This window comes from Micromys minutus (assembly GCF_963924665.1).
Source record: "Micromys minutus genome assembly, chromosome: X".
NCBI lineage: Eukaryota > Metazoa > Chordata > Mammalia > Rodentia > Muridae > Micromys > Micromys minutus.
In genome coordinates this window covers 42,772,566-42,796,607 of record NC_137970.1, presented here as the reverse complement: position 1 = coordinate 42,796,607, position 24,042 = coordinate 42,772,566, and the positions used below count along the sequence as shown (strand labels likewise).

At 36.8% G+C, this 24,042-nt stretch overlaps 1 protein-coding gene across 1 annotated transcript; it reads left to right on the top strand.

The window, feature by feature from the left end:
• Positions 1–1,145: 1,145 nt before the first annotated feature.
• VSIG4 (V-set and immunoglobulin domain containing 4) lies at positions 1,146–22,821 on the top strand. Its single transcript, XM_080909957.1, has 7 exons — positions 1,146–1,249; positions 3,710–4,066; positions 8,618–8,680; positions 9,420–9,497; positions 20,062–20,166; positions 21,839–21,860; positions 22,182–22,821. Exons 1-7 carry the CDS (start codon positions 1,189–1,191, stop codon positions 22,360–22,362), a joined length of 867 nt encoding a protein of 288 aa, XP_080766083.1. The 5' UTR covers positions 1,146–1,188; the 3' UTR covers positions 22,363–22,821.
• Positions 22,822–24,042: the final 1,221 nt, after the last annotated feature.

The following is a 24,042-nucleotide window of genomic DNA, read 5'->3' as shown; positions in this document are numbered from 1 at the left end:
AGGCAAAAACTGGTATGTATCTCAGTATAGTGATGTGTGCCGAGCAAGTGCAAGGCCCTAGTTTCAGTGCCCTGCACCACAAATAAAAAACATTCACAGTGTCTTTAAGTCAACAGAATTCAGGAAAATGTGTTTTGGCAGTATGACTGTTGTTGTTCTGGTGCATGACTACGATGCTAATATTTTGGGCTATCTCCATGGCCAGTTATCAGTCATCCTCAGGCCAGCTGATCTGTGCTGCCTATGGGTGTGTCTTATAAAATTTAGCTCATCTAAGAGGATGCAAATCATAGGAAGTGTTTCTCTTAAGGTCTGCTATGAATTAAGTAGGTCAATGCTGAAAAATACAAATTTTGTTTATATAATGTACCTAGCTGATTGATTTGACATTTATCCATCTTATGAAAAAATACTCTAGTGCACTCTACTGCTGTGTATCAATGTGAAATCTATTAAAATTTTCAACCTAATAAAGCATATCCCTATTAAGTCTAGCAAACTACCAATTGGGCTTATTTTTCTCTTTAAATAAATAAAATATTTATCTCTTTTTAAAAAACATCATGTGGAGTACTAATTAAAACTAATAAATTCTTGTCATCAGAGTTGGGGCAACTGGCAAAAGTCAGTCAACAAACGTTCCCACTGCAAGATATGGGACACCCTTCTATAGCAACTGTATCCCTAGGCTTGACATTTAATAAAATTTTCTGTGTACAAAGTCTTGCAGTGCTATGAAGCATTCAGTTACCCCAACTCACACACTGTCAATTTGTATTGAGGGCTGCGGGGTTAATGGTACAACTGATGGAAAATGCATATGCAGGAACAAATGATTTCCCTAGATGGACCAGAAAGGAAAACATTCCTGTAAGGTAAGTTTTGAGCAGGCTCAAAAATCTGTGACATTAAAGACCAGAGAGCACCATTGGTCCCAGAGGATATAGCAAGTCCTAGCAGACTGAGGAACAGTTCCACTCATCCTTAAATCTCTAACCTTAGGCAGGGTGAAAGGAAAGAACTCTGTGTGACTGTTCTGAAATACGGAAGGCAGGGGAGTGTGTGATGAAATTATAATTCTGAAAAAAAAAATAGAGAATATAAATGCAGAAACTGGCAGCCACCATAATTTCCAGGCTCATCGGCAGCAGGAGGGTTGAAGGAGGAATAGAAGTGGCTTCGCATAGGATGGAGATCTCAATCTCATCAAGCTTGCTGTTCCTGGGCCACCTAATAGTACTCACCTATGGTAAGGCAGCACACTGATACCTGACTACCTCTTCTCCCTCTGGCAGAAAATGTAAGTGTTGACATTGTTTATCAAGAAAACCTGGTTCTCATGGGCAGACAGCATTACCTGCAATTCTGCAGGCTTTCTGAATGTTGGGCAGGAGGGACGTTATTAAAGTCTGGTAAAAGTTTCAGAAGCTGCCTTGGGTAGAAATTGAAAATATTCTTCTCTTGGGAAGTATATACTTGACTTTCCAATACTTCAGGGATGTCAGAGGACCCCGATGTCATCCAAACCTCCCATATTCTCCTTTTCCCTTGAAATTTTATAATTATGACTAACCTCCCATTTCCAAATTTTGATTCTTGCTACAATATACATCACCCAATGAATACATGCTGTTGAATAAACAGATATGACCTTAGAAGTAACCTGTAGCCAGGGATGGTGGGACACATCTTTAATCATAACTGTTGGGAGGTAGAGGCACTCCTATCTCTGTGAGCTCAAAGACACTTTCATCTATATTTTAAGTTCCAGGACATGTAGGTCTACATGATGAGACTCACTTTATAAATAAATAGGTAAAAGTAACCTGTACCTCTGATTAGAATCATTTACAAGTGCTCAGCACTTGCTATTCATATACTTTTAGAACACAGTCATTTACTGATATCCATCCTACTCTAGGACTTCTCACAATCAACCCAAAACATATATTATTTCTTTTTCCATGTCATCACTTCAAACATCTGAAGAATGGAAGAAGCATCCCCTTAACTCACTTATCTAAGCTAAAATCTCTAGCTTCTTCAACTAAAGGATGTGGTATATTATTAGCTGCTGTGATAACCCACTTCCCTAAGGAAATAGTAGCCCAGTTGTAGGATCTTTTTGCAGAAATCTAATTCTAGATACATAGTCCAGCAGAGTCTAGCTTTATTTCTGTGACTCTTCCTACACACTATTTTACTAGTCAAGGAAATGAAATGCCTTTTTAGGAAACAAAGTAGAAGTGATAACTACATAAGACTCAGTATAGGGTAAAGGGAGTTCTTGCTGAATTTCTGCTTGCTTCGTTTTCCTACGGGGTGACATTGGCTCAAACATAATTTAAAGTACTTAGCAATGATGGGCTATGTTTATTTGCTCATTTTTACTGAAGTTGACCTTTCTAATGGTTAAAATATGCCATGAATGTTCCAAGAGTTCCTGGTGAAGCAAAGACCATAGATTCAACTTCAGTGTCCTCATTAGTAGACACTCTAGTACTTAGCAGTGTATCCTGGCACATGGAAGACATAACCTCACTCCATGCATAAGGCATCATACTCTACCTGCTTCACTGAAATATGTGCTAAATAATAAAAAAAAAAGATTTAGGCAGTGATACCTTTCATTTTGAAACTATATCTACCAGGAAAGACATTGCCTAATATAACCCCTGGCCTGAGTTGAATAAAATACATAATCATCAGAATATGAGCTAACATATGAAAAATTCTAATGCAGTGGGGCCCCATCTCTTTTTGCTTCTGGGCTCCCTGCAACTCCTTAGACTATCAAGAAAACTTTTTTTTTTTTTTTTTTTTTTTTTGGTTTTTATCACACAATAACTAGCACAAGCAGCACTAGAGGGTTACTCATGTTCTTTTCTTTTTCAGACCGAGCATGGATGAAATCTATTCCCCCTCAAGATACCATTTTCTAACGTCTTTTTTATAAGAACTGCAGGAAATGAAAAAAGCAAAGAGAAAAGAGAAATAATTTCAAAAACCAGCTAGACTTGCTTGTCAAGTACATGTTTCAAATCTAATAGCTGATGGTTGAGTTAAATAGGAATATACATCTGGGATTTTTGCTTCACCCTATGTTTCACCTTCAGAGTCTTCTGTTGCTCATCTCTTACCCTGCCAGAAAAGAACTTGATTTTATATCCCATTCACTGAGCCTTTCTCTTGAGTGAGTCTGTTTCAAGCAGCAAGCTTCACAAAATAAAGTGCTTCATTTTCCACTATTCATCATTTTTCTTGCTACATTTTATATTTCATTTGAAAATAGTGAAAGAAAATATTATATATAAAATTATTATAATATTATAATATAATATAATATAATATAGTATAATATAATATAATATAATATAATATATATACATTACTAAAGATTAGTGTATCCTAACTCTCCACATAACATTTGGGGGAAAATGGATCCTTCATGGTGAAAGTGATTTACTGAGAGTCGCCTCCTAGCTAGGGAGTGACATAAAAGGAACTTGAAAGCACTAGAGATAAAGTCTTTGTCCTAGGGACTGACTCATGTTAATGGGAAAGTTAACAGACCAGAACAGAACAGGGACGAAGAGAGTGTGATTGAAGGAAGGGAGTTTCTCAGAAACCTATTGAGCCTGTCACTAACCCTCCCTCCAGTGAACAACATGTGTGTGTTTACTTCTTTGATTTTGTTCCCTGCCTTTAGGCTATCCCACCCTAAACACACCAGTGAGTGTGATAGGGGCCTGGAAAGGAGATGTGAACCTTCAGTGCACCTATGATCCCCTGAGAGGCTACAGGCAAGTTTTGGTGAAATGGCTAGTACAGCACGGCTCTGACCCTGTCACCATCTTCCTACGTGACTCCACTGGAGACCATATCCAGCGGGCAAAATACAGAGGTCGCCTGAAAGTGAACAACAAAGTTCCAGGGGATGTGTCCCTCCTACTGAATACCCTACAGATGGATGATAGGAATCACTACACATGTGAGGTCACCTGGCTGACTCCTGATGGAAACCGAGTAATAAGACATAAGATGATTGAGCTCCGTGTTCAGAAAAGTAAGTAAATGTGAGAGTAGAAATGGCATGCAAAGACGGCAGAGGTTGAGTGCCTTTGGTTTCTATGTCCATAGGTTCTCTGAAATTCTATTTGCTAATCACAGACACATTAGATTAGGGGGTCACCACCTCATTAGAAATTTAAAAAGTGTTGGAAAATACAATTCTGTTGCTTTTTTAAATGCCACCCCATTTCTCTTAAATTCACTAAAGTCTTTCTGAGGGACGTAGTACTGCACTTCCCAATTTACCACAAAAGTTTGCAAAAAAAATTATCATAAAAAGCCTAAACTCTATTCATTTACACCCAGCTATATAAAATTTTCTGCAGCTGCTGACTGTGCTGCCCATTTCTTTCTCCTTCTTTTAGGCACTCTTACATGGCTTTCCTACAGTTGGTTTGCATGACTATGCCTAGAATACTTTGTAATCCCAGTGTTTATGTTACTGCTGTAGTACATCTAGAGTAGAGAACTTTGTTCACTTCACCCAGATTGAATATTTTCATTTCTAATCTTCCAGCCTACCGGTTGTCTCTCTCTTCTCTCTCCAATTATTTCTTTTCCAATACATATTTTTTTTTAGTTGGATGTAATGCCAATAAAAATTTAATGTTTTTTTTTTCTGTGTGGTTTTGAGGTTGTTGCCAAAAAAAAAATCATTGCCTCACTCATATATCAAAACATTCCCCTATGCTTGTTTATAATAGATTCAGAGTTCCCAATCTCACATTGAAATTTGTAATTTACTTTGGTTGATTTTTACATGGGGTAATAGAGATCAGGTTTGAATATTAGTAATATCCACTTTCCAAAACAGTATTTATTGAAAGGCCTGTTGTTTGTCTGGTGTGATTTTGTACATTTACAAGTAATTATCTGGTTTCACACATATTAGTTTATTTCCAGGACTCTGTTTTGATGACCTGTGTCTTTGTATAGCAGTATTGTGCTGGTTTTGCTTATTATACTTCTGTGATATGTTCCAAAATCAGATACTGTAATGACTTCAGCCTTCTGTGATAACTGCACATCTAAATTCTTTAGACATTTCAAAATTATATTTGTCTAATCAATCTTGAGTTGTGAATATAAATTATTTGTTTGGAATACTATAGTTTTAAGAAATACATTATTTGTAAGAATTTCTCCATTTTTATATTGTCCTTTTGCCATTGTTTAGACTTATTTATATGTGAGTGTTTTGCATGCAGGTATGCCCATGCATCCTCTGTATGTCTGGTGCCTAAAGAGGTCTCAAGAGGGATAAAATACTCTGCATCTAAAGTTACAGATGTTTGTAAGCTATCATGTGGGCATTGAGAACCAAACCCTGGTTCTCTGCAAGAGCAGCCATTGCTCTTAGCTATTAAGCCATAGCCCCAGCCCAACAATATTGTCTTTTTATTTTCATGATAGTACACTTTAAGGTCCCAAAGTTTCTAATATTGTTGAAGTCTAGCCTATTTTTTGTCTTAATACTTGTGTTTTGTAGCATGCCCCGCCACATGTTCCTTAACATGCATGAAGTCCGGCAGAACTGAGTAGTGAAGACACTTGGGCTTGATCTTTTCTTTCTTAATAGTTGTTTTATTAGCAATTCAAATATTTTCTATTAAACTATATAATTTTAGTTCCTGGTTCATCATTAAAATTAGCGTTTCTGTTTCTAAAGATTTATTGAATATTGTATACGTATAAGTGTTTTACTTGTATGTATGTGTATCTCAGTTATTTTTTACTGCTGTGATAAAAATACTTTTTTATGACAAACTTATGAAGTAGTTTAAGCTTACAATTTCCTTTTTAAACTAATTTCTTAATTATTATTTTTTAATTTATTTATTTACATCCTAAATGTTGCCCCCCCCCCGTTTCCCCTTCCAGTGTTCTTTACCCCAGCCTCCCTTCCCTTTGCCTCAGAGAGATGTATCCTCTTCCCTGGGTTAGAATCTATGACACCAAAGGAAAGGCATGGCTACAGAAACAGCTAAAACTTTACATCTTAGACTGAAAGCAGGAGTCTTTGAGAAAGGGGACACAAGGAATGGCACAAATATTTTGAAACTTCAACCCCCCCAGAGACATATTTCCTCCAACAAGTCCAAACACCCTAATCCTTCCCAAGCTGTTGAACCAACTATCAACCAAGTTTTCAAATATATGAGCCATTGGAGCCATTTCTATTCAAACCACCATGATATGCAGGTACCAAGCCCCTACCTGGTGCCTGTGGAGGTTAGAAGATGACATAGGTTCCTTGGAACTTGATCTGTATATGATAATGTGTGGTAATGTTAGTGCTAGAAGCCAGAACCAAGTATTGGTATTAGGTCTTCTATGAAGTTCTGATAGAATTCTGCACTGAAACCATTTGGTCCTGGCCTTTTTTTTTTAGGGGGGGGTGGCTTTTGATGACTCCTTTTTCTTTAGGTGTTATGGGACTGTTTATCTGGTCCTGATTTAACTTTGGTAACTGGTATCTGTTTAGAAAATTGTCCATTTCCACTAGGTTTTCCAGTTTTGTTGAGTTTAAGCTTTTGTAGTAGGATCTGATGATTTCTTGAATTTCCTCAGTTTCTGTTGTTATGTCTCCCTTTTATTTCTGATTTTGTTAATTTGGATACTCTCTCTGTGCCCTCTAGTTAGTCTGGCTTAGGGTTTATCGATCTTGTTGATTTTCTCCAGAAAACCAGCTCCTGGTATTGTTGATTCTTTGTATAGTTCTTTTTGTTTCTATTTGGTTGATTTCTGCTCTGAGTTTGAATATTTCCTGCCATCTACTCCTCTTGGTGTATCTGCTTCTTTTTGTTCTAGATCTTTCAGGTGTGCAGTCAAACTGCTAGTGTATGCTCTCTCCAGTTCCTTTTTGGAGGCACTCAGAACTATGAGCTTTCCTCTTAGTACTGCTTTCATTGCATCCCATAGTTTTGGGTATGTTGTGCTTTCATTTTCATTAAATTCTAAAAAATCCTTAATTTCTTTCTTTATTTCTTCCTTGACCATTGTAAAGTGTTTTTTAAGTCAAGTTACAAAAGTGTGTTTTGACTCAATACTTAACTGTATAGTTATCTCCACTGGTGTCTTTTTTATTTCTTAGTATTAGTTTTTGAATATTATTCACTGCCCCTTTATTTTAGCTTCAAGAAGGTCTTTTGACATTTCTTATGGGTTTAATTTACTAGAGATTATTCCCATGCACATTATCTACTTAGGAAATGTATTGATTTTTTTGTTCATTTTCATCTGGGGTTCTTCTATGCTTCCCAAAATGAATATATACTTGTATTTAAAACTACAAGTACATGTTTTTCTTACCTATTTTTGTTTGTTTGATTGATTAGTCAGTTGATTGATTGATTCTTTAGGACTTAGTGATTTTTAAAAACGAAAGTCATATATTCTTTTGTATTCATTATCATGAGTAGCCACTGAACTCATTATTTGATTAAAATAGAGGTCAGTTAATGATTTCCTTAATTTCAAAGATCAAATAAATCCTGTATTATTTACTGGAGAACAATGTTGCTTGTTTAGCTAAGATATCAGTGTACAGCCATTTTACAGTTATGGCACCTTGTTTTACTTTCTGCTAATATGAAACCTAAGGCTAACCATAAGTGTGTCCTATGCCTTTCCTATATTTTTCTGAATATGCAAATGACTTTATAAAAGGGTATGTCACACTTTACTTTTGGATGTCTTCAGACATTTCAAATTTCCTGGGGAATATCTATATATGAGGGTCTCCTTTAAAAATTTTTGGTTAGTATTTTCTTTCCACAAACTGATATCCATTGTCTTAGGTATCTATGTAATAAGTATTCTTTTACCCATAGGGAAAGACTTTTTATTAAATATACTAAATAAAACAAACCTTTGAATTCATGAGGTTATTTTCAGAAAATTGTTAAATAGGTCAAATAAAGGTAGTATTTTTGGTATAAACTGCTTATTCGTGTATCTGGAATAGGATATTAATTTTTATTAACTCTGAGGTATGTTGAAATACCACAAAGCGTCATGTTATTACAAAACTACCTGTTTATCTTTCATAAATACACCATAAATTCCTATAAACCAATTTCCAAAATTCTTGGGAAAATGACAAAATTAAAATATTTCAGTTATGTCTTTATTTCTGTGAGGAGGTAAATTTTTTTTAAGTCATTGCTTCACCATCTTCATTGAAGTCACCCACTAACACCTCCTTTATTATACTTCTGAAGTTTATCAATAATAAATTATTATATTTTAGTTAAAAGTCAGTGAAAAATAAGATACATTTCCTCTGCCAAATTTTCATACCCTCTCCACTCTAGATGCTGGTTCATTGAAAGTCTATGGACCTTGGCTTATGAACCCAGGCTTGGAGTGATGTACAATGAATAATGAACAGACAATAGCACTTAACAGCATCACGAAGGGAAAGTTGAGAGGTCCATCCATGTATCTGATTATGTTTACCCAAAATTCTAATTTTTTCTAGTATCTTCAACTGTTCATGTAAGGTTACTAGATACCTTAACCAGTCTTCTTTTTCTCCTTACAGACTCCTATAATCCACCTATAATCAATACTGAAGCACTTACAACCATGCAATCCTCTTTGGGAGGTAACTTATACCCAAGATTCTATTTTTTTTTTCTAGTATCTTCAACTGTTCATGTAAGGTTACTAGATACCTTAACCAGTCCCCTTTTTTTCCTTACAGACTCCTATAATCTACCTATAATCAATACTGAAGCACTTACAACCATGCAATCCTCTTTGGGAGGTAAGTTATACCCAAAATTCTAATTTTTTCCAGTATCTTCAACTGTTCATGTAAGCTTACTAGTTACCTTAACCAGTCCCCTTTTTCCTTACAGACTCCTATAATCCACCTATAACCAATACTGAAGCACTTACAACCTTGCAATCCTCTTTGGGAGGTAAGTTATACCAGGGCTTCGTTACAGCAGTGCTTTAAAATGATGTATGAAAACCAAGGATATGAAATTCCACTGAATTTGAGAAAAGCGATTACTTTCTTACTTAGGGAGAACATGGCAGTTAAGGAATACAACAAGGAGAGTGAAGAAGTAGAATCGTGAAGCAAAAATAAAGCATCATGACTGTGTGACTATAGACATATTACTTCTTTGTATATCTGTTTTTCACTGACCACCCTTATAGTAAGAAAGTGAAATGTTTCACCTCATAGCACAGTATATAGATCAATGATATAGCTAGATAGCCTGAAAGCCCAGAAGAGGTCTACAGCAAAGACATAAAGCCTTTTCTGTCATCACCTACCCTCACAGTCCTTCAGTGCAAGAGAGGTCTCTGACCTTGATTCTCTGTTTTCATAGCAACAACTATACTGAGTTCAACCTCTAACTTTTCCACTAATGGGACTGAAAAATCTGACAGGACCAATGTTGGGCCAGGTAAGAAGAACATTTAGAGATTCTATCGTTCTAATTTGACTCTGAACATTGTGACTCATAAACTCTATGTGGAATTCAGCTTCACAAACTATCAATGAAGAGCCCAGGAGCTGAATTAGGTAGGTAGGATAGAAAAGAGAAGATAAAGATAAAAAAATTTTTAAAAGTCAGATTGTGGTTAAAGAAAGAGATAAATGTATTCTTAACTTGTTTCCTATTGCCATAGCAAAATAATTCTCAAAGACTGAAAAACAATAGAACCAGGTTCATGAACTCAGCAAGTTCTCCTAAGGAGACAGGTAAAGGAATAGAAAAGCAATCTCATGCTCCTACTACTTTAACTCTTGACTAAAGGCTTTTGCAGTTGCTCACAGCTAATTTTTATTCCTCAAAAGTCCCAAATATTCCCAAGTCAAGAACTCAGGTATTAAAATCCCAGAGGAAATATTGTGTACCTCATCAAAAACAGATAGTCAGCTAATTTGTAATGACATGCCTAAATGGATTCTTAAAATAACGAACTTCTTTCATAGTCTTATAGCCAATTGTTAGTTCTGGATAGACTACAAAACATCTATGATTCCAGGTACCCATCAAGGATCTATTTTGATTATCCAGTGTGAAATAGTTTGATAACTATAACTCATTTTTTCATGCTCTGTCTTTGTATCATTGAAGGTCTACTTCTTTTTGTGATACTGGGTATTGAACCAGTGATCTCAAACATGCTAGGCAAATGCTCTATTAATGAATAAAATAAAAGGGCCAACATAAAGCATCAAAAACAGATAAGACAAGACAGAAGAATGAATTTCAAGGATGGATGACAAGGTAAAGAAAATAATACATAATAATATACATAAAGGAAATATTAATGAATATGATTAAAATATTTCAGAAGTCATAGATACATTCAGGAGACAGAACCTAATAGTCCATATGGTAAAATAAGGATCAGAAATAAGTCAAAAGTTTCAGAAAGAATAAAAATGCTTAGATACTATATTCAATGAAATTATAGTCAAGAATTTTACAAAGCTAGAGAAACACACATCCAAATAATGTACTAACTAAAAGATGTACATGTAAAGTATGATCTCACAGACCTCAGTTTGAAGCACTGAGGTATAAATGTCAAGCATAACATTAGATCATTCATCATCAATACTAAAATCCAGAGAACACAGAATGATATATTTTGGGCTCTGAAAATAATCACTGCCAACTGAGATAGGTGTTGTCAGCAAAGTGATATCTTAGACTTGATTGAAAATAAAAGCCCCTGAAACCAGGAAATGGGTTGGCAGAGCAGTCCATGCATGAACAGCCTAAATGGGCAGCATGCCTCCAAATGTACATTGTCTAATGCTATAGAAGTGAAGTCTAAGCTGGTTACACTGTATCCATTGTTACATTCAGTATACTGTTACATGTACTGAAGAAACAGAGTAACAAATGCTTCTTAGTACTCAAGATCTCTTTCTCCATTTTATAAGAGTCCAAAATCCTACCCATAGACAAGATAGGTCTTCCCATAGCAATTAATCCACTCAAGGAAATGCCCCACAGGTATGTCCAGAGACTCCTGAAAGAAGTAAAGCCTAAATGGTATTGGATACCCCAAGATGCTGGTGATTGAAATATGAAGCATGAAAGCCATGAAGCATCTGCTAAGGAGAACAGCAGATAAGGAGTAGTAACAGCCAAAGAATGAAATGCCTGTTGTAGGCAACAAAGCAGCAGTTGTAGGCAACACAGCCAACCCCTGTGGCAGCAGAAAGAAAGCTACTTGATTTGATGTTTGCACAGCTATGTTTTAGACTTTGGTCCATTATTTTCTCATTATGCCCCAAGTCCTCCCATTTGGAATGGTAATGGGTATTCTGTGCCATTTTATGTTAGAAGTATGTGATATTATTTGATTTTACATGAAGCTACAGTTAAGAATTTTTTCTTGAGTCTGACAAGACACTTTTAAATAGTTTCGAGACTGTCACAGATTGTGAAGGCTCTTGAAGTTTGACTAAGCAAATTTTATACTATGATGTGCCTTTAAACATATCAGGGTCAGAGAGTAGAATGTGGTGGCTTGAATGTCAATGGCCCCCATAGGTTTATTATTTGAGGTTTTGGTTCCCAGTTGATGGCACTATTTAGAGAAATGGTGTGGCCTTTCTGGAGGAAGTATACCACATTTAGAGTTTATAGCCTCAACCCAGTCTAGATTTCTTTCTCAACATTGTTCTTGGTGTTGAAGGATGTGATCTTACAGCTTCCTGCTCCTGCTGCCACGCCCATGCTTGTTGCCATGCTCCCTGCTGTGACAGTCTCTTATCTGTCTGGAACCATAAGCCACCTTAAACTCATGATTCTGAGAATTTCCTTTGGTCATGGTGTTTTACCACAGCAACAGAAAAGTTACTATTAAAATAAGTCATATGTGTCTGGAAACTAATTGATTTTTTTAAGTTTTTCAGTTTTTCTTATATCATTTAATGATCCTTCTGATCATTCAAGTCTCTTTTAATCTTTAATTTTATTAATTTGAAACCTTTCTCTTTCTTTTGGTTTGCTTAGCCTAGGAGTTTATTAATCTCAATCTATCTTAAAAACCAATGCTTTGGTTAATGCTATGTATTGTTCTTCCATTTTTGTTTCATTTATTCCTCGTTATATACTTGGTTTGGGTTCAACCTCTTGTTTCCCTAGATCCTTGATTTGTGTATTAGTTTTCTATTAAAATAATGAAACATCATGCCCAAGCTATCTTACAGAAAGAAGGGTTCAGTTTGAGATTACAGTTTTAATGGGTTAGAGTGGATGATAGTGGAGTAGAACCAGTAGCACATAGCAGGCATTTGAGAGCACATCAGTCTAGCCACAAACCGCAAAGCCCACCCCCAGTGGCATACTTTCTCTAACAGGACTACTCCTTCTAATATTCCGCAAACAGTACCCAACTGGGGAATAAGTATTCCTGTTTCCAAGACTCACGGGAAACACCTCACTCAAGCCACCACGTTCTACTCCATAGCTTTAATAGTCTGTTGGCCACATCCTAAAGCAAAATTTATTTATTACAACTTCCAAAGTCCCCATAGCCTTGAACAGTCAGAACACTATTTAAAAGTTCAAAGTGTCTTCTGAGACTTAAGGCATTCTCTTAATTATAATGCCCTATAAAATCAAAAGGCAATGATATCTAATACACATAAGCACACAATGTAGATTGCCATTATAAAAATGTGAGATGGAACAGAGTAAGAACATACTACAGGAAAGAAAGGCTAAAACACAGAAAGACAAACTCCAAAATTCTGTAACTCCATAGCTGTGTCTAATGTCAGAGGACTTACATGGTTCTACCAACACATGTGTGTCTTTAGCAAAAAAAATAGCAAGGCAGAGCAAACCAAACCAAAGCTCAAGCTCAAGCTCCCACTGTCTGTGTGGTCATATTTAAATTCCTTCATTTTATGTCTGTTCATGTATCTGCTATAGCAAAACATCCTTTCACCTGTGCATGCTTCAGAAAAACATTCTTTCATATGTCTACTTAAGCAAAACATCCTTTCATGAATATGCCCTAGCAAATTATTTGACATAACTGACCATTCAAAGAAACCAGAAGTTTCTACTTCAGAGGCTAATAAGACAAAAAAGCAGGTGTGTGTGTGTGTGTGTGTGTGTGTGTGTGTGTGTGTAGTGTAGTGTTTGCATACATGTGTTTAGTCTAATATGCACATGTTTGCCTGTATATGCTCATATGGAGACAAAAGGTCTTCTTTAGATGCACCTTCTATTGTTCTCTACCTTATTTTTTGAAACACAGTCTTTTATTGGCCTGGAGTTCACCATCTTGGCTAGACTGGCTGGCCAACAAGACCAGAGGATTCATGTGTCACTGTCCCTGAACACTGGTTAAAGATTCTCCTGACTATGTAATTTTTATGTGGGTGATAGGGATGTGAACTCTAGTGTTGCTTAAATGCTAAGTATATTCACCACTAAGCCATCTCCCTAACCTCCACCTTAAAAAAAGAAAAAAAAATTAGTTTAAGGAAGGAGGTAAGGAGGAAGTACAAAACATGTGACATGAAATGGGAACTAGTAGAAGGAGGAAGATACAAGTGGCAAGAAGGCAGCAGGCAGTGATGGAAAAAAATCAATTGAAACAAAATATGATGAATCTGTTATTTTGAATGATGATGATAACTAAATTAAAGCAAAAACAAACAAACTATATTGGATATCATTCAATGTGTCATTTAAGTTATGAGGAAACTAAATTCTAGTGACACTTAATGATTTGACTAAATGTGCTGTATTAACTTTCCTGGGACTGATGTTAAAGCCTTACCTCAAATTTTGTACATAAAAGTGACAGAAATATGCTATCATGTACATATGGTAGTCAAAAGTCTGACATAATTATTAGTGAGATAAAATCAGGTGCCGAGAGTACAATATTACTTCTGGAAGCTTTGGGAAAGGATCTATTCCCTGATACTCTCCACTGTGCATGAGCTACCCACATTCCTTGGTTCACAACCTCTTTTATCTATTTTCAAAATTAGCAATATAATGGGTTCAAATCTCCCTCTGATGCATATTTTCTCTCATATCTCCTACCTCCACTCTTAAATTGATCCTTATAATTACATTGAGCCCACCATAAACATTATTAATATTCCCCCATTTTTAACTGCAGATAGCCATCAACCTTAATTCTGCCTTTAACCATAATTATTCTTCAGATTACATACAATTCTAGAAATTGGAGTGCAAACTCATTTGAAGGAAGGACCATTACCTTGTCTATATGATTATAGAGGAAGTAAAAAAGACTTAGAACTGGAATCTTTATACTGTATATTCCTCCCATCTCCTTCTGTACCTGAATTTGTTACTTACCTCATTTCCATATCAAAAGACTTGATGAAAGCTGCTTAAGGAAGGAAAGGTTTTTCTGGGCTCATAGCTCAAAGGTTCAGTCTATCATGGCAAGAAGTCATGACAGATTATCACATCAGATCCGTAACCAAACAGCAGAGAATGCTGGTGTTCAGCTTGCTTGCCCTTGTTTATTCAGTTCATTATACTAGGCTCTGGAGGAATGATGCCCACAGTTATGATAATGCCAAGAGTATTGTCTTCTCCATGCATCCAATCCTTTCAGATCGACAGTATTAACTCTCAAGGTGCCCTAGATTTCTAAGAGGAAATATTTTTTAGAAAAGAGGAAGCTGGGAATTGGGCTGAGGAGTACTCTCAAGAAAAGTCTTTACGATGTAAATCCAGAATCACATTAATATAGCAAACACAGAGAGAGAGAGAGAGAGAGAGAGAGTGAGAGAGAGAGAGAGAGAGAGAGAGAGAGAGAGAGAGAGAGAGAGCGCGAGAGAGAGAGAGAGAGAGAGAGAGAGAGAGAGAGAGAGAGAGAGAGAGAGAGAGGAAGAGAGAGGGAGAGAGAGATGGAGAGAGAGAAGGGGTATAAAAGAAATTGTTCTGACATTGTATTTCTAATTATGTATCTATATTTTATTTTTTAAACTTTATTAATTATTTTATTTATTTGCACCTCTGCCATGGACCCCCTCCCAGTCCCTCTCCCACAGTTCTTTATCCTGTTCCCCCTTGACTCCCAAAGTGTGCTACCCTCCCTCCACTGGGAATTCCTATTCCCTGGAGCCTCAAGTCTCTCAAGAAATAGGGGCATCTTCCCCCACTGAGGCTAGATGAAGCAGTCCTCTGCTATGTATATGCCAGAGGCCTAGGACCAGCCTGTGTGTGCTGCCTAGTTGGTAGCACAGTCTCTGAGAACTCCTAAGAGTCCAGGTTAGTTGATGCTACTGATCTTCCTATAGGGTCTTCCTACCCTCCTTCTCAGTTTTTTCAATCCTTCCCCTAATTAAACCCTAGAGAATTATATATATATATATATCTTACTTAAGGGCTCCTATTATCTTCATAGGATCAGATTTTAGGTCAGAATCTTTTTCAGGTATGTTAGGGTATCAGGACTTGTTATGTTGGGAGAACTGAGTTCTGATGGTGTCGACTTGCATTAGCTCCTGTCACTTATGTTCTTGTGCTTGTTTTTCATAATCTGGTTATCTCAGATGTTAGCTGGCTTAGATGTCTATGACTAGAACTGGCCTCCTTGGAAGCAGGTAGAACTCTGTTACCTGGGTTGGATCTGGCCTCCTGTGAGGTAGACAGTGTTCTTTCTGGTTGCAGAGGGGAGAGGTGCTCCTGTATCCCTGATTAGGGTAAACTGCCTGGGAAGCAGGCAGGCTATGTTCCTGGTTACTGCTCACCTCCTGGGAGACAGGCAGGCTGTGTGGTATGGGAGGGGAGCAGGCCCACCTAACTGACTGGGTTAAGGAAGACTAGAAGAAAAATGGAGCTTTGGAAGAGGAGGTACGTTTGAGTCAGCTGGCCTCTGTGGGTTTTCCAGCTGGTATGGTATTTGGGCAGGACCCTCAACTGTGTCCCTGTTTACAGCAGACCTCCTGAGAGACAGGAAGACTGTGGGGTGTGAGAGGGTTTAGGCCTGCTGATCTCTTATTTAGATTTTCTTGAGAGTGTGAAATTTTGAACAAATATTCACTTATTGGTGAGTATTTACCATGTGTGTTTTGTTTGTTTGTTATTGGATTACCTCACTAAGGATAATATTTTCTAGTTCCATCCATTTGCCCAAAAATTTTATAAACTCATCATTTTTAATAGCTGTGCAGTACTCCATTGTGTAAATATACCACCACATTTTCTGTATCCTGTCCTCTATTGAAGAATATAAGACTTCTTTCCACATTCTGGCTATTATAAATAAGGCTGCTATAAACATGGTGGAGCATATGTCATTGTTAGATGTTGGAGCATTTTTTGGGTATATGCCCAGGAGTGGTATAGCTGGGTCTTCAGGTAGTACTGTGTCTAATTTTCTGAGGATCCCCAGACTGATTTCCAAAGTGGTAATACCAGCTTATGATCCCACCAACAATGAAGGAGTGTTTCTCTAGATCCTTGGCAATATATGCTGTCACCTGAGTTTTTGATCTTAGCCATTTTGACTGGTGTGAGGTGGAATCTCAGGGTTGTTTTGATTTGCATTTCCCTGATGGATAATGATGTTGAGCACTTCCTTAGATGGTTCTCAGCCATTAGATATTCCTCAGTTGAGAACTTTTTGTTTAGCTCTGTACCCCATTTTATAATAGGGTTGTTTGTTTCTCTGATGTCTAGCTTCTTGAGTTCTTTGTATATCTTGGATCCTTATGATTTTTATTTCTCTAATGACTAAGAATATTGAACATTTTTTAGGTGCTTCTCAGCCATTTGATATTCTTCAATTGAGAATTGTCTAGCTCTGTCCCCCATTTTTCATAGGGTTATTTGATTCTCAGGAATCTAACTTTTTGAGTTGTTGTATGTATAGATTAGTCCTCTATCAGATGTAGGATTGGTGAAGATATTTTCTCAATCTGTTGGTTGCCATTTTGTCCTACTGACAATGTCCTTTGCCTTATGCTTTGCTTTTTCTGCTGGATGGATTTTTCTCCTTTGCCAAAGATCTAGTGACCATAGGTGTGTAGGTTAATTTCTGGTGTTTCAATTCTATTCCATTAATCTACCCGCCTGTCTCTGTACCAATACCATGCAGTTTTTATCACGATTGCTCTGTAATAGAGCTTGAGATTGGGGACTGTGATTCCCTTGAAAGTTCTTTTATTGTTGAGAATAGTTATTGCTATCCTGGGTTTTTTGTTATTCCAGATTAATTTTCAAATTGCTCTTTCCAATTCTATGAAGAATTGAGTTGGGATTTTGATGGGAATTTCACTGAATCTGTAAATTGCATTTGGAAGATGGCCATTTTTATTGTATTAATTCTGCCATCTTCTGAGATCTTCAGTTTCTTTCTTCAGAGACTTGAAGTTTTTGTCATACAGATCTTGGTTTTTTTTTTTTTTTTTTGGTTAAGCAACTTTATTTTTAAAAACAAAGACAAATGTACAGATTTTAAAAGCATTTTTGCATAAAACTATATGGGCTAGTGTCCAATTATCAGTGACTGCATATTATGTCTGTTCTTTTGTGATTGGATTACCTCACTCAGGATGATATTCTCTAGATCCATCCATTTGCCTAGGCATTTTGTAAAGTCATTGTTTCTAATAGCTGAGTAGTAATAGTAACAGTACTCCATTGTGTATATATACAAAAATTTCTGTATCCATTCATCTACTGAAGGACATCTGGGTTCTTTCTAGCTTCTGGCTATTATAAATAATGATGCTATGAACATGGTGGAGCATGTGTCCTTATTGTATGTTTGTCCTTTGACTATAGGAAGGCTACTGATTTGTTTGAGTTAATTTTATATACAGCCACTTTGATGAACTTGTTTATCAAGTTTAGGAGTTCCCTGGTGGAATTTTAGGAGTCACTTAAGTATACTATCATATCATCTCAGATTACCCAAGATATAATTCCCAGATCACATGAAGTTCAAAAAGTTGGAAGGCCAAAGATGGGATGCTTCAGTCCTTCTTAAATGGGGGAATAAAATATCTACAGGAGGAAATACAGAGACAAAATTTGGAGCAGAGACTGAAGAAAGGGCCATCCAGAGACTGTGGGAATCCATCCTATATACTGTCAACAAACTCAGACAATAATGTGAATGCCAAGAATTGCATGCTGATAGATTCCTGATATAGCTGTCTCCTGAGAGGTTCTGTCAGAGCCTGAGAAATATAGAATCAGATGTTCTCAACCAACCACTGGACTGAGAATGGGGTCCCCAGTGGAGGAGTTAGAAAAAGGACAGGAGGAGCTGAGGGGGTTTGCAACTCAGTAGGAAGAATAACAGTATCAACCAACCAGACCCCCAGAGCTCCCAGAGACTAAACCACCTACCAAACAATACACATGGAGAGACCCATGTTTTCAGCAACATATGTGGCAGAGGATGGCCTTACTGGGCATCAAAGAGATGAGAGGTCCTTGGCCCTGTGAAGGCTCAATACCCTAGTGTAAGGAAATGCCAGGGCAGGGAGACAGGAGGGAGTGGGTGGGTGGGGAAACACTCTCATAGAATCATGGGGAGGGGGTGGTTTAGGGGAATTCCAGAAGGGAAACCAGAAACTGGGATAACATTTGAAATGTAAGTAAAAAAAATATCTAATTTTTAAAAAAGAATGAAAAAAAATGTTTTTCTCTTTAGCTAGCTTGGAGCCTCAGAGACTCTAGGCTGATACTTAGAGTTTCCCCAGGACTCAACTTTTATTCCTTTATTTGATGGCTTTTTTAGATTAGGAAACTTTTACTGAAACATAGTATACAAATAATATATACCTAGATTAATATTTAAAATATGAAAAATGTGCATACTTCACAAACACAATTCCTGCTGCCCAATCCTCACCAAAATATGTATTTTTCCCAATCACTGTTGCCTTGTCTTATTTTAAGCTACTTTGTACTCTTACAAAGGAATAAAATAATGCATTTTTGTACCATACTTCTATTTCTTAGGGTGTTTGTCAGAGTCAATGGTGGTTTCATGTGAATATGTACATATATATATATATATATATATATATATATATATATATATATATATATATATGATATGCAAATATATTTTCATTGCTAGATAATTGGTATATGTATGTGTGTTTAACAATACATGTATTTATTTTATTCTTGAATGTTTACTGCAAATCTCCTATTTTGGCCATTATTAATCATTCTTAAATAAACAATATTGCATTATTGAGACATTATATAGCACTAGCTATCCTGGAACCAGCTATGTAGACCACTCGGACCTCAGATCATAAAGACATGCCTGCCTCTTCCTCCCAAATGCCAAGATTAAACATGTGCACCAACATTTCCACTAAATTTTGCATTTAAAAATATTGCATAACATTCAATAGTTTTATTATAATTTCTTTATTCTTGAAAATTTCATACATGTATAAAATGAAATATGAACATATACACCTCTTCCAACTCCAACCATATACTCTACAACCTTTTTTCTTCCTAACGTCTTGTCTTCTTTTTAGATAACCTACAAAATCTGATTAGTGCATAATTTTGTGGCCAGCCAGTGGGGTATAGGAAACCTCTCAGTGGCATCACATTGAGAAAAGAATGAATGTCTCTCCTCCATAAGCTATCAATTGTCAGTAAGGGGTGTGGCTTGAAGAATATCTCTACCACCTATGCAAGACTTTTGGCTTGATATTATGTTCATCTTAGGCAGGCAATCCCAGCTACTATAAATCCACGAATAATATCCCTTTCATGTCCATAAAACAGCCTTTCACCGCACTCTTCCTCACTGCCTGATTCTTAACCTTTCTTCTTTCTCTTTCAAGGTGTTCTCTGAGTCCCCATCCCCTTGTCTCCCTTTGGGTGCTAATAAATACATACTATTTTACAATGAGCATCCAGTCTCTTCTCAGCACTTCCACCAGTTACACAAAAAAAAAAATTGATTTCTGTCCAATGAATAAGCACATAGTCTTATTTTATCTTTTAGGAAGGAAACTGCCAATCTTTGCCATAATATTCATCATCTCTGTTTGCTGCATAGTTGTTGTCACCATGGCTTATATCATTTCCCGCCACAGGACATTCCAGAAAGGTAAGTGCTAAGTAGGGAGAGTTGGGTTTTGCTTACTCATTCTTTCCAACATTATATTGGTCTACATTCCAATGATGTGCTATATCTAACATTCCACTTAGCTTGAAGACCAGTTTTAGAGTAATGATAGAGATAAAAAGAGATGATTGATCATTGGCCCTGCCAACAATGATGTAAGATTTATGTAACAGAATATAAAAGTCCAGGGTACCCAACCAATTGCAATTGTCTTTGTAAGTCACCTTCTAAGAATACAAGAGAAACTTGCCTCAAGTTGTGTGTCATTTATGTATGGATTTCCAAGTTGAAGCATAGAAGTTATCAATAATACACATAGCAGAAATAGTAATGATCCAAAATGTAAAGAAGAAAATATTGAACAAAAACTGAAGAGAAGTCAAAACCGGACTAATTAACAAAGTTTTTCAGAAGGTCTAAGTAGAACTAGTTCAAATTATATGAAGACAATATGTGAAAGGAACAGTATTCCAGGACAGGGAATACACATGTGTGTAAGTACAAAGGCCTAAATTGCAAATGAGTGTGGATCAACATCAAAACAATTCACATAGGTAAGTGATGATGAAATACAGGAGAGAATAAACATTTCCAATTTATAACAGGCTTTAAATTCTAGCCTAAAGAATTTCTTCACTGGGTTCTGCAATGTTTCTAATAATAATTTAATTGTTTTGATGAGGGAAACAGCCTGATAAAACCACTATTGTCAAAGTTATTTACTGAGTATGAAAAACAGGGTTGACAAAGACCGGAATGTTTGTTTCTAAAGGTCCCTTCTCTTTAAGAGAGATAGCTTCACTGCAGTAATTCAACTTAGTCTGTAGTTACTGAGAATAGTTTGTATTACAGATACTACGTATATCAAGACAAAAATGAATAGATGTGGTATACAGAATTTCCCAGTCAGTGGGGAAGACAAAACATGGAAATGGGGGGTGGGGTCTCATACTTTGCTTTGTTAGCTTTCTTGTAATTTAGTCCATAAATTTCCAGTTGCTACTCTGAAAGATTATAATCATCTAGAGGGCAGACTGATGTATCAAGAAATGGCTGGCTTTGGGCCAAGCTAGTCCTAGAGAATAGAGGACAGTTCTCCTCCACAGACACTAAGGGGCAATGATTATCTATAGTTTTAAGATTTTATGTAGTTATATTTTATTAATGCAGTGACACATCAATTTTCTATATATGATATATGTAATAGCTGACCCCTTTCTGAGTAATCGGTGGGCATTAGTACACTTGAAAATGGATTGAGCTATGGTCCCTGGCATGGAATTAAATTCAATGCATTTTTCCTGGGCAATCAAGTGTCCCACAGAATTTTCTGAGAATCTTTGATAAGATTACTGGGTGAAAAGCAGGTCTTGTGTTCTCTCTGTACCAACACCAAGCAACATCTTCAGCCTGGTGTTCTGAGTCAAAAATTTCAAAGGGGATGAAAGTCAAGCATGTATACCTTCGACTTCTCCAACAAATCTGTATCCACTTATTTCAGCTCATGACAAAATCCTCTCAATATTAAAAAAGATGATACTCAGATTCTCTTCTGTTTCCTCTACTCCATCTTTGGACAGGCACTCAGATTTCATGATTAACTCTTGTACACTCTCTATATAAGTTTCTGACCTGAATCTTCCTTATTTTCTAGGGTATGTCTATGAAGTGAGCAGGTAAGATACCATCTCCTTTTCTAACTTATTAATTATTACCTGCCCTCAATTCTGTTGGTCATTGGCAGAGAACTTAGAAACTAGTCCTAATAGAGTCTTTCAGGATCAGAATATATTTTACCCTCAGATAAATGTCCTCACCATGTGTCCTGGATCAGTGAACAGACAAGATGATTTAGGTATACCAACTTTCTGCTCTCACAGTCCATGTTTAGCAGGATCCTAAGACCCTGTGACTAAGAATGTAGGTAGTGGGATGCTAGAAAACCAGGATCTAAGCCCTCAGATCTTTCTCATGAGTAACTGGGTCTTGGTTCATAGGATATATTCCAGAAAGACAAGCAACTCTGAAGAAACCACGAGGGTACCTACCATTGCAAGTGAGTACTTCAATAATGAACCAGATTCCCAGGCTCTGATCAATGACTGCTCTGATGATCCTTGTCTCAGCCAGGAGTACCAAATAACCACCAGACCAACAATGACTATTCCTGCCTACTGAACACAGTTTCTAGAAATTAAGAAGTTCTTGCTACTGAAGAAAATAACACATGCTAAAATGCCCCCACTATGTCAAGATCTACTGGCATAATTGCCTGTGACTTATTCAGTTCTTGCCTTCAACCGTAGCTTTCTCTCTGGCTTCTCTTTCTAAACAACCTAATGTATCTATCTAGTATGCCAGTTCTGGGGTCACCGAGAAATCCTGGGTTTAGCTAAGAAGATACTATATGTACCTCAAGAAATTTAGCGTCTGGGTTTGATCTGGGACACTTTTCTATCTGGGGCTTTCACCACTCCTCTCCAAACACCAAAGAAATTTCCACAGCACTAGGGATTCTTTATCATGTGTCCCCAGGTATCACCAGAAAGAATAAAATCAGATGGGTCTCAGTCCTACCAACTCAGGCAAATACATATGTACAGGATTACTTCCCTTTGTCTAGGGCCAGATGACTTTTAATTAGATATTGCTACACTGTGAATCTAATGTACTTGTATTCTTTTGATGTTAATAAATGCTTAATCATGATGGCAACTTCAGTTGTGTTGGTCTTCTCTCAATACATGGTAGGACCTATCCAAAATTATTAAAATGATACTAAAATAGTAAGCACCCCTATAAATCACACATTTTTCTGCCCCACCACCACCACACACACACTCTCTCTCTTTCTCTCTCTCTCTCTCTCTCTCTCTCTCTCTCTCTCTCTCTCTCTCTCTCTCTCTCTCTCTCTCTCTCTGTGTGTGTGTGTGTGTGTGTGTGTGTGTTACAAGAAGTTTAATGCAGGGTTTAGCAAGTACTTTCCCACTGAACTGCACTATTGTACTATTGTACTCTTTTACTTTTCATCTTGATGAGATCCCCCTAACCTATCCAGGCTTACCTTTATTTCACCCTCTAAAGTAGGTAGGCTTTGAACTTGTCACCTGCCTTAGACTTCCAAGTAATTGGAATAATAGTTCTGTAACACTAAGTTAAGCTTTGGTTTTTGTTGTTGTCTGTTTGTGTCTTGGTTGGTCTTTCACCTTCCAACTCATACCATTTCACTTATACCATGGGGAGCCATATCTAAAGCAAATCATTTTTTTTTCTTTAACAGTATTCTATATAAAGTCCATTCCCTGCTCCATCTTTCTTCCAGCCCTACTTTGTGAGTCTCTCAGGGCAACAGTAAGTTTGTCAAGAAACCTCACGTTTTTCCTCAAAGCATTCTGAATGTACATATGAAGGGGTTTTTGTCTTTTCAAAGTCCGTGTACAATACCACTAAACTGTTTGGATTAGTTGCATTGGTCATTTTCTCTAACTCCTCAGTGCTTCTTACAATGTAAAGAGGAAAATTCTTAAGAAAATGGATGCATCTAGAGAATATCATACTGAGTGAGATAACCCAATCACAAAAGAAGAAACATTATATGCAGTCACTGATAATGGAATACTAACCCCAGAAAGCTCTGAACACCCCAGAAACAACTCACAGACTGTGTGAAGTTCAAGGAAAAAAAAAGAATATATTTTAATTAAAATAGAACTGTATCACAGCCCCCTTTCCTCCCTACAGCCCCTCCCAGTTTCTCTCCTATTCCCTCAAGTTAATAGCCTCTTTTCCTATATTATTGTTACATATATACATATGTGTATGTATATGTACCCACAAATACTTAATTACAACCTTAAA

Excerpts from the sequence above, each read along its gene's own strand:
- VSIG4 (XM_080909957.1), top strand. The coding sequence starts at position 1,189 with ATGGAGATCTCAATCTCATCAAGCTTGCTGTTCCTGGGCCACCTAATA. Across the intron at positions 4,067-8,617 it reads TGAGCTCCGTGTTCAGAAAA|ACTCCTATAATCCACCTATA; the intron begins GTAAGTAAATGT and ends TTCTCCTTACAG. Across the intron at positions 20,167-21,838 it reads CCACAGGACATTCCAGAAAG|GGTATGTCTATGAAGTGAGC; the intron begins GTAAGTGCTAAG and ends CTTATTTTCTAG.